The sequence below is a fragment of the Ruditapes philippinarum genome, unplaced genomic scaffold (genome assembly GCF_026571515.1).
Source record: "Ruditapes philippinarum isolate M1 unplaced genomic scaffold, ASM2657151v2 ctg8530_1_1_1_1, whole genome shotgun sequence".
In the NCBI taxonomy this organism is placed as follows: Eukaryota; Metazoa; Mollusca; class Bivalvia; order Venerida; family Veneridae; genus Ruditapes; species Ruditapes philippinarum.
The window spans coordinates 73,513-89,704 of NW_026861994.1; the positions used below are offsets into that span (position 1 = coordinate 73,513).

Consider the following 16,192-nt stretch of genomic DNA (forward strand, 5'->3'; position numbering starts at 1 on the left):
GATGCTCTACCTAAGTGGTCAATTAGGTTGTAAAATAGTGAAAAACAGAATCCCTAAAGAATGACAAAATTAAAATGCTGCAGGCTCGATTTAATCGAGGCTGTTCATGGACGGTACTGAAAAGTGCAAAATTACCGTCCATAACCCTGGCACTGGTTTAAGAAGTATTCAACATTTAAACATAAAATGATAAAATGTAGAACTTTGAAACATCGGCAAATGTGTTCATGTGGCTATTTACAGTGCATAGAGTATAAATAAATGACAATGAATATGTTTTATTACAGGTGTCAGGTGACAAGACATTCCAAGTGAAAACTCGGTTCGACACAGAGGTAGAGCTTGTGTATTTCAGAAATGGAGGCATCCTCAACTACATGGTTCGAAAAATCCTAAACGCTTAGAAAACTTTTCCGGTGCTAAATCAAAATTATTGTACTACATATACCATATGGAGTCATTGTTACATACTATTTTAGTATGATTTGTCAGTTTAGTGCAATTACGGATTAACTCCTATTTAAGTTAATAGGAATTAACACGTTATTGCACTAAGGTGACAAATTATCAGTTGCATGTATATCAGCGGAAACTGTAATTGAACTAGCTCATCATTTTTGCACATAATCAGTGAGATTGGATTGATATTTTCGTTACTTGTATTAGATTTATATAATTGTTGTACATCATGGAAGATGTTGTATTTTGTAACTGGTATTAGATATGTAACTCGTTAACTGTTTAAATGGTGTCAAATTGAACGGTGGTATACCTATTAACTTGTATCATATTTATTATTTGTATACCATATAATTGCTAATACTATATTTGTGATTGGTAGACCTGGTTAATTGTTTGAATGGTGAACTATTTTGTTAACTGTACAAATGAGTTATAATTGGTATACCTTGTTAATGCTATAGCTTTAAGAAATACTATAGAAGTCATTTGAAGAAAAAGTCAAGATAATGTGATAACTTGTTTGTTGTCATTAATCTATGTGTAGTCGATGTCGACATGCAAAATTGTTAATGTAGCCCGTTACTTAGTTATCAAAATGAAACTTGGAATGTTTGCTGTGCAGTAGTTTGACAAGGGACATTATTGTGAAAGCTTACATTTTCTGAGTAATGCCCCTTTTAAGTTTCGAATTTTAACGTTGCTCTTGTCATAAAAATGTAATAACTGGTACAATTACTGGAAATGTTCTTCTCTGTAACAGATGTATTACTTTATTGTTAACTGATCAGATTATTGTGTTTGTGGTCGCTGTGCTGTGCTGTACAGCCAGTAAAAAGACATTGTTTGAATTATTGTACGCAAGTGTTGTCAGTTGTAAATGTTAAAGAATGGTTCTTTGTAATGAAGTGTTGGCTTTAATCTTAAATTAAGACTGATTTATTTTGATTGCAAATGTTTGTTAGGAAGTATGCTAAAACTTAACAATGACCTTGATTTTTGTAGCATTATAACTACTTTGAAATAAATGATTGTTTTAAATTTTTAAAATGCAAAATATGAGTATGTTTGTCAGTGTGTGCCTTTGTTGATCATGTTGAAAAATAGCCAACTTATTCATTGGTTAGAAATTGTAGATTCAAGTTTTTAAATTGATTTTGTTGATTCTTTCATACACAAAATCATAAATTTGAGTAGGCCATAATAAAGAATACAGACATACTGCATGGATTTGCTGTCTTTCTAAGCTCTAACAGGTGATATTTTTTATATTAAATTGAATTATATAATTAAAATTGAATTAAATCAACAACAAAAATACAGGAAGGAAAGGTGACTTATCTATTCAAATTATAGATATTTTTTTGTGTATCCATCGCAACAAAAGTTTTGTCGAAGGAAACGGAATACTGAAACTTTCAAATTAACAAAATGTATGTCCTCAATTTGTATGTTTGCCTTTGTGTGGATGTACATTTATATTAGATAAATATATTGAATTACTTAAAAGGGCTTGTTCTTTATTATGCCACACCTGCTGGAAATTTAAAAAAAAATGTAGTTGCAAGTGATATCCCGATCAATGTAATTCAAAACCATCTTACCTATATTACATCATGCTCTTACTAATAACTCTGAATAAAGACATCTTACCTATATTACATCATGCTCTTATTAATTCCTCGGAATTAAGACATCTTACCTATATTACATCATGCTCTTATTAATAACTGGGATTTAAGACATCTTACCTATATAACATTATGCTCGTATTAATAACTCAGAATCAAGACATCTGACTCTATATCATCATGCTCTTATTTTTTCCTCTTAACAAGACATCTGACCTTTATTACACCATGCTCTGATTAATAATTCGGAATAAAGCCATCTGACCTATATTATATCATGCTCTTATTAATAATTCATAAGACATCTTACCTACATTACATCATGCTCTTATAAATCACTCGGAATCATGACATCTGATCTATATTACATTATGCTGTTATTAATAACTCGGAATAAAGACATCTGACCTATATTACATCATGCTCTTATTAATCACTTGGAATCAAGATATCTTACCTATATTACATTATGCTCTTACAAATAACTCGGAATCAAGACATCTGACCTATATTACATCATGCTCTTATTAATCACTCGGAATCAAGATATCTTACCTATATTACATTATGCTCTTACAAATAACTCGGAATCAAGACATCTGACCTATATTGCATCATGCTCTTATTAATAACTCGGAATCAAGACACCTTACCTATATAACATTATGCTCTTATTAATTACTCGGAATCAAGACATTGGACTCTATATCATCATGCTCTTATTTTTTCCTCTTAACAAGACATCTGACCTTTATTATATCATGCTCTTATTAATAACTCAGAATCAAGACATCTGACCTATATTACATCATGCTATTATTAATAACTCTGAATCAAGACATCTTACCTAAATTACATTATGCTCTTATTAATCACTCAGAATCAAGACATCTGAACTATATGACATCATGCTCTAATTAATAACTCGGAATCAAGACATCTGACTTATGAATCATCATGCTCTTATTAATAACTTGGATTCAAGACATCTGACCTATATTACTAAAATGCTCTTATTAATAACTCGGAATCAAGACATCCATGCTCCTATTTATAACTCGGAATCAAGACATCTGACCTATATTACATCATGCTCTTATTAATAACTCGGAATCAAGACATTCATGCTCCTAATAATAATTCGTAATCAAGACATCTGACCTATATTACATCATGCTCTTATTAATAACTCGGAATCAAGACATCCATGCTCCTAATAATAATTCGTAATCAAGACATCTGACCTACATTACATTATGCTCTTACATATGTATAAATCACTCGGAATCAAGACATCTGACCTATATTATATCATGCTCTTATTAATAACTCGGAATCAAAACATCCATGCTCCTATTAATAACTCGGAATCATAATATCTGTCTTATAGAAAAGCTGAGCAGGTTGAGATAACAGTCTGAATATCTGAATCAGTTTATATTTAAAGAAAATACGACTTATCAATAAAATGGTCTGATACTTAAATATAATACCGCAGTATTAATAAGAGTGTTTGAATTTTAAATACAATGTATAATATGAGTTTCTTAATTGGATCGTTCACTACCCAAATACAATATTATAGTATAACTAAAATGGTTGAAGGGGCGGAAGTACGTACAATATCATGATTTTCAGAATGCCGTGTCCGAAATTATTCGTACAATTCCAATTAAGTGACTTTTACAGGGTCACATTTAGGAAGTGTGTTGACCGCCAAAGGCGATGCATTGAATTTAATGGGATATACTTTAAAAAGTTGTGAAAACGTGTGTGACGCTGTAAAATTATGACGGTGACGTGGACGTCATGTGTTTACCGTGAGCCATTGCAGCTTTGATTGCATTTTTTGTTGCTTGTGTAAAATGGCATTTGCTTTTTATGTCATAATTTGTTTTACTGTCAGTAGAGAAATGACTGATGCAAAGAAGTTCGTAGTTTTTAGTGTTCTTTTGCAACCTACATGTATAATCAAATACGACATAACAGGTTTTATTAAGTCGGTTGATATTTTAAGTTGATATCACAGTCTTTATTAGATTAGTTTAATTTTAAATACATTATGACTGTTATAATTAGATCGATTGACACCTTTAGATGAATATACACGAGTATAGAATATGTTAAAGCATTAACTGCATTTCTTCGCCTGTTATCTGTCCACAGTTGAAGCTTGATGTTTTGGGAAAAACTAAACAAATATAGAATTTTCAGTGCTTAACTTAAATCTGGTTATCTAATCTTACTACACAAAAATACCGTTGACTTTTGCAGACGAAAAAGGTGCTACCTGCTGTAAGTTCTTTACCACATCTAATTTAACGGGAAATAGCGATCCCAAGTTCGGCAAATAATATTTGGCAGCTTTATTTTCTAGAAGTCATAGATAATCGATATTAGTCCCCACACAACAATCATATACAGACACCAACCGTATATTTTTTCTAGATGTTTAAAGAAGAAGCATACAATAAACAATTGATTTACAGTTTTCAAACAATACTTGTACACCATGAACAACGAAAGTATATATTTGTCAATACATTTAATATAGAACCATAAAATATATAATTGCTTTACAAGTTTCACATACTGACAATATACTATAAAAGTATATTTGTATCATAGTTTTGGGACCTTTCTGTTGAAAATGTGTCAGAGTTAAATCGTATACATATACATGCACATTGCGTTAACTGGAGTGCAGGTATTAGTTACCCGCACTCCAGAGCAAGCATTGATTGGCTCATTTTTGCTGGGGACGACAGAGAAAGGGAAAGCGACAGAAATTTCATATTCAGATGCTCGTTCATTGGTTACTTTTTTCTGGGGTTTTATATTGTGACAACAGGGAACTTGTTTTTATGTTTGACTATGATACAAAAGAGAAAGAACATCGAAACACTCGGCGATCTGATTTATACTCGGGTCTACACCCCTCGTACAAATCAGATAGCCTCGTGTTTCGATGCTCTTTCTATTACATATTTCTATGCATGTAACTCAGAAGCATATAATATACAATTGTTTTACAGATTTCACACAACAATTATTCAACATGAAAGTATGTATTTGTCTACGTATTTAACATAGAAGCATAAAATATAGTGACAATTGTTTTGCAGTTTTTCACACAATAATTATACATGATGAACGATGAAAGTTTATATTTGTCAGCACATTTGATGTAGAGCCATACATAATACACTTATTCAACATGAAAGTATATATTTGTCAGCACATTTGATGTAGAGCCATACATAATACACTTATTCAACATGAAATTATATATTTGTCAGCACATTTGATGTAGTTCCATACATAATACAATTATTCAACATGAAATTATATATTTGTCAGCACATTTGATGTAGAGCCATACATAATACACTTATTCAACATGAAAGTATATATTTGTCAGCACATTTGATGTAGAGCCATACATAATACACTTATTCAACATGAAAGTATATATTTGTCAGCACATTTGATGTAGAGCCATACATAATACACTTATTCAACATGAAATTATATATTTGTCAGCACATTTGATGTAGTTCCATACATAATACAATTATTCTACATGAAAGTATATATTTGTCAGACATGAAAGTATATATTTGTCAGCACATTTTATGTAGAACCATACATAATACACTTATTGAACATGAAAGTATATATTTGTCAGCACATTTGATGTAGAGCCATACATAATACACTTATTCAACATGAAATTATATATTTGTCAGCACATTTGATGTAGTTCCATACATAATACACTTATTCAACATGAAATTATATATTTGTCAGCACATTTGATGTAGTTCCATACATAATACACTTATTCAACATGAAATTATATATTTGTCAGCACATTTGATGTAGTTCCATACATAATACACTTATTCAACATGAAATTATATATTTGTCAGCACATTTGATGTAGTTCCATACATAATACACTTATTCAACATGAAATTATATATTTGTCAGCACATTTGATGTAGTTCCATACATAATACACTTATTCAACATGAAATTATATATTTGTCAGCACATTTGATGTAGTTCCATACATAATACACTTATTCAACATGAAATTATATATTTGTCAGCACATTTGATGTAGTTCCATACATAATACACTTATTCAACATGAAATTATATATTTGTCAGCACATTTGATGTAGTTCCATACATAATACACTTATTCAACATGAAATTATATATTTGTCAGACATGAAAGTATATATTTGTCAGCACATTTGATGTAGAGCCATACATAATACACTTATTCAACATGAAAGTATATATTTGTCAGCACATTTGATGTAGAGCCATACATAATACACTTATTCAACATGAAATTATATATTTGTCAGCACATTTGATGTAGTTCCATACATAATACAATTATTCTACATGAAAGTATATATTTGTCAGACATGAAAGTATATATTTGTCAGCACATTTTATGTAGAACCATACATAAACAATTTTTGAACATGAAAGTATATATTTGTCAGCACAATGATGTAGAAACATATATACAAGAGCTGTCGGTAGGACAGCAACGCTCGACAATTCTAAGTGCTTGATAGCAAAGGAGCCTTGATAATTAAAAATTTTCTAAGTTCATAAAATAGTTATTTTTTACAAATCTATGTTATAGGCCGTGGAGAGAGTCCTATTGTGCTCACAAAGAAGTGTATAAAATTTCACCTTGTGTCAAAGCAAGATGTCAATGAAATATGAAAATATCTGAGGTGGTACGCAAACTTAAATGTAAATTCAAAGTTGAAAAAGGAGAATAATTCTGTCAAAATGCTTGATACAGTTACCTCCTCCTGTCTACAGGTTGGGTTATGATGGTGAACAAGTGTTCAAAGTTTCAAAGCCATATGTTAATGGACTTTGAAAATATTTGAAGTATTACAAAAACTTTAACATAAGTGGTTACGCCGACGCCAACGCTCGGGTGACTACAATAGCTCTATTTATTCTTATCGAATAGTCGAGCTAATAGTACAATTGTTTTACAATTTTTACACAACAACCATTCAATATGAAAGTATATACATGTATTGATCTAGGCGATTAATATAAAATCATAGAATAAACAATTGTTTTTACCATTTTCACATACCAATAATGAACGATGAAAATATATAAAAAATATAAACGATATAACCATACAGAATACAATAAAAATATGTGTAATTTTGCAACAAGATACGTGTCAAAACTGCTTGTATCAGTGATTGAACTACTTTTTGTCAAATGACTAATTCCAATTAAACCATAGTTTAAAATCTGAAAGGATTACCTTACTTTTATCAGAATTTCAGGTCTACCTCACAGGAATAAGACGCTTTGATCCGATATTAAGGGATTTCTCTTTGCCTTTTTATAGCGGATATTCGGCCATATTCCCAATTGACTATAGTATATTATTTTTCTAATCCACAAGATAGAATTCCCATTTAAAAGTTACAAAATAAAAATATTTAATACGAAGTTCTTAAAAAAATGAAATAAGGGGCTCTTCAATGCTATGGTGCTCAAACGTATGAAGATAGCATCCTAGACAGTGATTGTTTGCATTCATTCAATCACTCCAAAAGTAATGCATTTTCCCAATATATAACAAAGCATCGCTCAAGTACCCAATTCCATGGGTATGGGTCATGTTCCTAAAATCCTGGAAAAAACTGCATATTATCCCCTACCACTTCCCTTGTATAACTAATACTATAGATGTATAATGAAAATTATCTAGTTTTATTGTTCTTATCAATAGTAAATGTAGAAATTGACTTTAATTTTTTTTTTTTTTTTTTTGGGGGGGGGGGGGGGGTGGGTAGCAGTAACGGATATTATCCTAGCGTCTTATCCCTGTGCTTTCCCTCAGGCTACTTAACATCTTGTCTAAATTCGACACTATTTTAATGGACTGTAGGCTAAGAAACTGCCTTTGCGTATAACTGTTTTGGCCTAGCACCTTTTGGTCAGACCCCTTGTTCACAAAGAAAAGATCCGGGTCAGGATCAAATGATCCTGATTTTATTTTCATTGTTTTATAAAACTAGAACTGATCGTAATATGCTAGGCTTTTTCTAAATTTCTTCACTCTTACAGTAGCTTATTTTTGTTAATTAATAAACACATTTATTGTAGAAAACACAAATATTGTTGAATATAAAATATGACAATGCCTCAAGCTTTTCATTGAAAAATAAGTTTGATTAAAAAAAATCTAACAAAATAAAAAATACATTTCAACAAACACAAAAGTTGGATTTTAAAAAAAAAATGTTTTTTTTTTTTTTTTTTTTTTTTTTTCATTTCGTTTTGTAACGTGATAACCTGCTGAAAAAGAATTACATATTGTCTGGTGATGATAATATTTCAACTGATTATATGATTTCACGTTATTTTAAATATTTTATATTTTTAAATAACTGAAAATGTAAATGATCCACAGCATACGTCAATCATAGATAAAAATTTTATTAAACCATGTCTGATACAAAAAACCCTGATAATATAAAAATGTTCTTTTGAGTGCGATCATTCAATTCTGTGAATTTATGAAATCTTCTTCTGATTACTTATCTTATTTTCTTTTTATCATCATTGATGACGTTCTCAATGACAAACGTTCATCAAACCCATAATGACAGTGTCCACAGACACCAATATCGGCACCGGGGAATTCACATTCCGTGCCTGGCGTCGCATAGTATCCATTTAGATTGACACGAGTACAGCTATAATACCACCAGGCTCCATGTCTGTCCGCGGCGCAGTTATTATTTATACTGCCGTCAAGATCACGGTCGTAAGTTGAAAATGACTGTTGATTATTATACTCAAAGCTATTAGATGTACCTAGGGATAAAAAGACAATATTAATTAGTTCTAGCTAAGTCATTGTCACACTTTGTTATCAAGGCAGTTTGCATGTTGACAATGCCAAATTTCATAAACAGCGAGTTTCTATCCCCACCACAATCATACAAACACATCATCCGGTTCATCGCAGATGTTATATACAATTGTTATATATTCTGGAAAAGAAGGTCCAATATCAGGTCAGTAAATATTTGCTATTTATTGTGTTGGTCTTCTAAACCAGTCAGTGGGAAACTTTGCTCTTTCAGAGACAAGGTTAAGTAGTCATCTTCTGGGTGTAGAACATTATGATAAGCGTTACATTGTGCATATTTACTGCTTTCTTCACAAACACATTGAAATTACTATAATATTATGTATAAACAAACACTCAAAGACGATCTCTTAATTGACAGTATATCGAAATTTAATATTTTATATCAAGCAAAATATAGCAACATTAAAAATTCAGACATGAATTGGTTCTGCTATAAATAAGATAGGAATTGCCAATCTGATTATTATACTATTCTTTTGTTATTATAATATTGTCGTCTTTTATTTGTTTAAAACATTCATAATTTAAAGAAACTGTGCGCCAATGAAACGAATAACATTAGAAAAGAATTATGGTTTCAAAACATGATTATAACCTGACGAAAGTAGCGATAAATGTGAAATTATTTGTCATTGACGTTTTCGAAAACCTAGCTAAACACCATTTTTCGGTACGTTACGGATTTAGCTCTGTGGAATTACACCAAATACACTTACATTACACTACAGTTATTTTTTTACATTGGCATCCATTTAGATAATCGTAGCGTTCTAATTATTAAACATTTATATAAATGAAGTTGAGAAACATTCCCACCACAAAAGAAAGGTGTCGTGTAAATTTTGACATTTTATCATGCTTTGTCTTTAGATACCGTTTCATTAAGCGACCGTGTTGGGTGTTTCCCTTGGGCGGTCGCTTAATACAAGTTTGACTGAATTACAAGATATGTCGATCTTTCTGTCATTTTTTACTGTTAAAGTTGAAAAAAAGCCTGATGTGTTTGAAAATTATCAATGTTCCTTAAAAAGTCTATTACAAATTTTTCAAAAAGAAAAATGTTCATAACGAAAATCAATAAAATTAAAACAGTCGTAGTGGCATCTTCCACAATAAAAAAGAGATATTTTCTGCGAAAACTTGAGTTTTTACTTTATTTTTTGCATGAAATAATTAATACAATGATATTAAATTATGTTCTTACAAAAAAATAGCTTTTTTATTTCTCTTATAATTAAAAAAGACCAAAAACAATGAGTTTGTTATTACAATCCATTCGGTGAATACCCCTGAGCTATGTACAGAAAGTACCGGAAAACGGCATTTAGCTAGATTTGAAAATGCGTGAATAGACGTAGGCACAAAATATAGACAAGGATATATTCTGACTTTATATCCTGACTTCAACCACTATATCTGTATTAATTGCCAAAACCAACAGATGAAACAAATGGTTCAAGTTATCAGTGAATGACTAGTGTTTTGAGAAAAAATAAAATGCTTTTGAGAACCAAAAATAAAAACATATTTTAGTCATTATTTACCTTTAAAAAGAGAATAATCTATGTAACATCGCAAGTAAAACATTGTGTCAAATAGTTGTGAGAGACTCTATTCACTAGTCTTACTTTTTGCTATGAAAATTTGAGATTGTTTTTGCCTCATACTATAACTGCTGTGCTGTCAACAGCTTACTTTGTATTGGTTTTAAAGCTGTTGTGCCTTCATTTAGCTAAGCGTACAGAATATATAAGAAAAGAAGACAAAAACTGTCAGCATAAATTACATCTCATTCCAGAACGTGTGCATGACCCAATGTTTAGTGTATAATTTGTTCCATCTGTTAACTATAAAGCCTGGACAAGTTTCATGCTTCCTGTTGTACTATCATTTCTTGTCATTGCCAAGACAAATATCTGTGTAGAAACCTTGTTCAGCTAGTTTTCTTGTATATACTTTAAACCTGCCAAAATATATCAAATGTAAACATAGATATTTAGAAATTTACCAAAGATCTTTAGTAGAATTATGTCTTAAACATTCATATATACTAAATTAACAAACCGTTACAATAATTATAACATTGGGTTCTATTTAAGGACATTTTTAAACCTGGCGAAGGTTGCCTTTTATGATAATTGAACTTCAAACAATTTATGTTATCAATATACTTTCAACAAACTTATGCTTATTAATACACTTTGACAGTTAAATATGTGTATTGATAAACTTAAAACAACTTATTTTTATCAAAAATACTTCAACAACATATTAGCCGCGTCACGACAAAACCAACATAATGGGCTTGTGACCAGCATGGATCCAGACCAGCCTGCGCATCCGCGCAGTCTGATCAGGATCTATGTTGTTCGCTTACCAACCCAATTACAACTAGAGAAATTGATAGCGAACAGCATGGATCCTGATCAGACTGAGCGGATGCGCATGCTGGTTTGGATCCATGCTGGTCGTAAACGCACTATGTTGGTTTTGTCGTGACGCGGCTCATATGTCTTTCAATAGACTTCAACAACTTATGTTTATAAAAACACTTCAACAACTTATGTCTATCAATTGACTTCAACAACAACTTAATATGTTTACCAATACACATTACAACAACTAATATAAGCAATGCATCACGGTCAACGAGAACAATTCTAAGTGTTTTCGTTAATTAAACTTTTTGTTTACTGTAAGCAAAATATTTGTTCTATTGTAACGAAACCCATATTCATGTTACGCTTGCAACAAATGCCGTGCGTGTTATTTAATTGCGGCCTAATTTCTTTAGGGATTCTTATTTTCTCTATTGTACCTTAGGTAACTACGCAATAACTGTACTACATTTGTTTTAAACTGTAAATGCTATAAGTAATGCAAAAGTTTTTACATACCTAGCCAAAACTCTCCATCAACGTTCCCAAAGCCATTCTCATACTCTGTAAAGTTGCGATAAAAGTCCAATGACCCGTCTATTCGCCTATGAAATAGCTAGAATAAACGCAAACAGGTTGAGCGCTTACGAATTTTTATAAGTAAACTCCGCTTATAACGAACTTATTTAAGACATTCAAAATCTGTTTCCTTATATCAGGGTTCCTTGGAAGCATATAGCGAATTAGTCCCTTGTATCAGGAGATTTTTTAAAGCGAACAAATTTACATATAATAAATTGATTGTTTCCTATCGTCCCTCCAATATGAAGAGCATTTTTTTTTAAGAAAATTAGTCATTTATTTCTTTTTTAAGACACATACCCCAGAGAAGCGTAAACTATTTGGATTTTTTAAAATTCTTTGCTATTTCAGTTTTTGTTTTACTCCTTTAATTATCAATTGCTCATAAAATTTTTATACTTTGTTTCTAAACTCCCATGGGGTGCCCTTTCGTTTTTCCTTTTTTGATTAATAAAAAAACCAAAAATTTTCCATTTTCTTCCCATTTTTTTCCCCCTCCCAAAAAAAATTAAATTTTAAAAGCCCGGGGAAAATTTTAAAAAACCCAATTTTGGGAATTTTTTTGGGTTTTATTTAAAGGTTTTTATTTTTTTCTTTTTTCAAATTTGACTAAAAAAAATTTAAGTTTCCCTTTTTAAGCGACAATTCCCCATAACCTTGTTCGTTTTAACCCATATTTTTTATTTAAAAAATGAAAAGGGCAAAAAAATTTTGGCCGAAAAAAAAATTGCCCCAACCGGAAGTTCGTTTAACAGTATTTGTTTATAAAATGAAGTTTAAAAGTTTTTTTTTAAAATTATTTTAAGGTTTTTTAAAGTCTGGCCTAAAAAAAAATAAGGTTAAAAATTTCCCTTTCAAAAAAAAAAGATGGGCAAAATTTTTTTTCTTTAAATTTTTCTGTTTGGAAAAGACCCCCTGTCCTTTTTATCATTTATCTTCCCCATTAAAAATTGACTCATTTTACCTTCAAAACTTTTTGACCTTTAAAAGATTTTTTTAAAATTTCTAAAACATTTCCCCAGGGAAATGATGAAAAATAAGGTTTTCCCCAAACAAGCCCGACTGTTTAAATGAATACTGATGAAAGGAGTCCATCATATGTAAGTGTGGAAATATCGTTATTTATACGAGTATTAAAACCAACAAATATACTCTGTGGAATTTTACAGCGAAAGTATGCCTGAAAATTGAAATAAAATACAATTTGATATGACGTTTATTTGGCACTATTTGATTGGTTATTCGTACTGAACAAAAATATCACATCATGAGTTAAATGAATGTTATCATGTGAGTATGTGAGCCAGGAAAGAACAATTTGCTAATTAAACATTGGAATAAAAGAATCTTCATACCGTCCAACCTCCGCCGTCGGTTTCCATGTCACAATTCACGGTCAGAATCTTCCCAGATTTCCATAGTTTTATCTCATATTGTCCACTTTTCGCCCCAGGAGCCTTATCAAGGACTTCTTTACAATCACTTGGTACTAGGAAAAGATCAAAACAGTATTTGTAACAAGAATAGATTATTCATGCAAGTGTTTTTACAATTAATTCCATAAATTGTGTAAATAAAAACATCAAAAGTGACGTTTTTCTATTATACACTTTCGTCATAATGTTTATACATGGTTGGAAAATCTTACCATACCTAAGGTCTTTTTATGACGTAATTTCGACCTCGGCACAAAAATCAAATTGCAATTTTCCAGGGAGGTAAATGTAACAGTGAAATCATTCTTATTTTCTATGACAAGTATTGCGACATTGCCATTTTTTCTATACCCATGTTCCTTCCTACAGTATAAAACTTTTTTAGTAAATGTTTAGTTCTATGCATGATGCAAATTGCAAACTTTACATGTAAGTTAGAAAACAAAGTTGAAGGTAGAGTTAGGGAGTAGTCAAAAATCAGAAATTTTGCTTAAAATTGAAGAACTGAAGATGTAATTAAGATTTTCTTAAACTCACCTCCGAATAGAAAATATGTCATCAAAGACTATCATTTCATTTCGAAACGATAATAAAAACAATATCAGGAGAAATTTTGCTTAAATAAGCCAATAAAGGGAAGAAAGTTATCATCTAATAATGTTGTTTTATTTTTTACAAATGTTATAATATTCTAAAAAATAATATACCGTTTGTAAGATCTGTACTAATTCTAAAGTAATCATAGTGGCAATGTACCTGCCTGTTTTTCATTATTTACTATTGGGAAAAACAAAATCCATAGCTTGATTAAATAAAAAGAATTAACTGTCTGAAAGACATTATCCCATATATCCTCTATATATATTCTGTTTATATATAAGAACATTTAGATAATAAAATATTTATTTATTTGAATAATCATTTTAAGTGCCAAGGGAAATGTTTTGAAAGACGATCTCGCAAGTAAGACAACTTTTATTCTGACGTCATGGCTAATTTAGAAAAAGTATAAAGAAAAGAAAAAAAAACAGCAATATTTAAATACGTTACATTTTTCTTTCGTGCACGTTGCAGACTGCCATTGTCCCGAAGCCTCACATTTCACCTCTTGTTGACTAGGAACATATCCTTCGTCACATTTTACTTGAGCTACGTCGAGAAACTTGTTTTCGTCAGGAGTTATAGTCTGTATTTCACCATTTCCAATTTTCTGATCAAAAGCACAGGCTAGAAATAATAATAATAATAATGTATTGTCTAAACAATAATTAATACTTTACAAATAAAATGCCAATTTCTGAATGATCATTTTTGAAAATGAAACGTTTAATTATAAATCGTGATCAAGTATCCTATTTTATATCAATGTAAACATAGTTGAGTTCCTTCAATACGTAAACGTATCAGTCGGGCGGATTTAAGAAGAGTCCTTTTTCTACTATAAAAAAAAACTTTTGTACATGTCTTCAAGGGCTTTACGTTTCACAACATGACATCTATCAAACAAAATCTATTGCGTAAATATTTCTTGAAAAAATTATACAACATTTAGTTCAATAACAACTAATTGTATAAAAATGAAAGTTTTTTACATACTTATGTCTTTGCACACATGTGAAGCAACATTTTGGTAACATCTTTGGTTCGCTTTACACGGCTTTGAGCCACAACTTCCAACCATTCTCTATAAATAGTATGTATGTATTGTTGAATTACAAGAACTATTAAATGTGTATTTTCTGAATGAGACACGATTAGGTAAGCTTATGATTTTTCTTATGATTTTATTTTATTGGCAATGAGTGAAAGAGAAACTTCTGAGATGATTCCTCGAAATTTTATCATTTGCACAATAAAATGTAAGTTATGAAAATATCATTACCATTACAAGTATGAGAAAAAATGCATATGTCATTATACATCTCAAATGTAAGAGAGGTATAAAATGTTGTATCATTTCCGTTTCCAACAGTTGTACATATCGTATCAATTAATAAATTGAGATACTTACGCTAGGCCATTCGCTGATATCAGAGAATATAGAGCCTCGCTTTGTTTCAAACTCCGACGGATCAACGGACGACTGGTCAACATCGTTTAATTTACACACGTGCTCGTTTCTGTCAAAGTCGAACGATTTACAGACGGACATTGACATACAGGTTCGCGCACAATCGTGATGGTTTTTATCATTAACTTCTAACACGGAATGACCGATCAAAGCTTTATTAAGATTGTCCTTGCTTATTTCAAATGAATTGCATTTGTTTGAGTAAACTGTTCCGAATAAGACAGCGTTAATTATTATAATTCCAGCAGTCAAAGCCATTGTATTAAAAGTAGAATTTTTGTTATTTGCCACAGCTATATAAAATGAAATCAAACAACGACCGTATCTGAAAGCGTAGAACAGTCCCGTCTCTATGGTATGATTCATGTGCGCTATATTTACGGGTAAGGCTGGTTAGCATCAAATGCATGAAACATGCCCTTGTTATTGATCATAGGTGAATCGTCCAATCAAAAAACAATCGTATGTTTCGTGTGTTTATAATTCATTAAATGCATAACAACCAAGTATTTGGTTTGGTTTACATCCCCAGAACGTTCGCAAAGTTTTCTATCTTGAAGCATTTATATATAACCGTGAATAAAACCTAAAAATGGTATTTTGACACCCACTTATGACAATCGGTCATTACATTTAAAACAATATTGACTTCCCGTTGAGTAACATTCTTAAATATTATGACC

General features: G+C 30.8%; 2 protein-coding genes across 2 annotated transcripts in view; one reads left to right on the plus strand and one right to left on the minus strand.

Annotated features, from left to right (window-relative positions):
* Positions 1-1,968, plus strand: part of LOC132717565 (cytoplasmic aconitate hydratase-like) — a 45,039-nt gene extending 43,071 nt beyond the window's left edge. The window contains exon 22 of the mRNA XM_060701057.1: positions 288-1,968. Coding sequence (XP_060557040.1) covers positions 288-404 — 117 coding nt within the window. The 3' untranslated portion in view covers positions 405-1,968. The remainder of the gene's footprint in view (positions 1-287) is intronic.
* Positions 1,969-8,706: 6,738 nt separating this feature from the next.
* LOC132717562 (fibrinogen gamma chain-like) lies at positions 8,707-15,785 on the minus strand. The gene is made up of 6 exons (XM_060701054.1): positions 15,450-15,785; positions 15,035-15,122; positions 14,489-14,665; positions 13,358-13,491; positions 11,940-12,036; positions 8,707-8,981 (listed from the first exon to the last, which is right to left on the minus strand). The coding sequence occupies exons 1-6, from the start codon at positions 15,765-15,767 to the stop codon at positions 8,707-8,709; spliced, it is 1,089 nt and encodes a 362-aa protein (XP_060557037.1). The 5' UTR covers positions 15,768-15,785.
* Between the last annotated feature and the right edge of the window lie 407 nt (positions 15,786-16,192).

What these genes read in the sequence shown, in the direction of transcription:
- LOC132717562 (XM_060701054.1), bottom strand. Translation starts at nt 15,767, where the DNA reads ATGGCTTTGACTGCTGGAATTATAATAATTAACGCTGTCTTATTCGGA. An exon ending in AACGTGCACGAAAGAAAAAT is followed by an intron (nt 13,492 to 14,488) that starts GTAACGTATTTA and finishes ATCTTTTCCTAG; the next exon opens with TACCAAGTGATTGTAAAGAA. An exon ending in CCGACGGCGGAGGTTGGACG is followed by an intron (nt 12,037 to 13,357) that starts GTATGAAGATTC and finishes CGTTTATTCTAG; the next exon opens with CTATTTCATAGGCGAATAGA.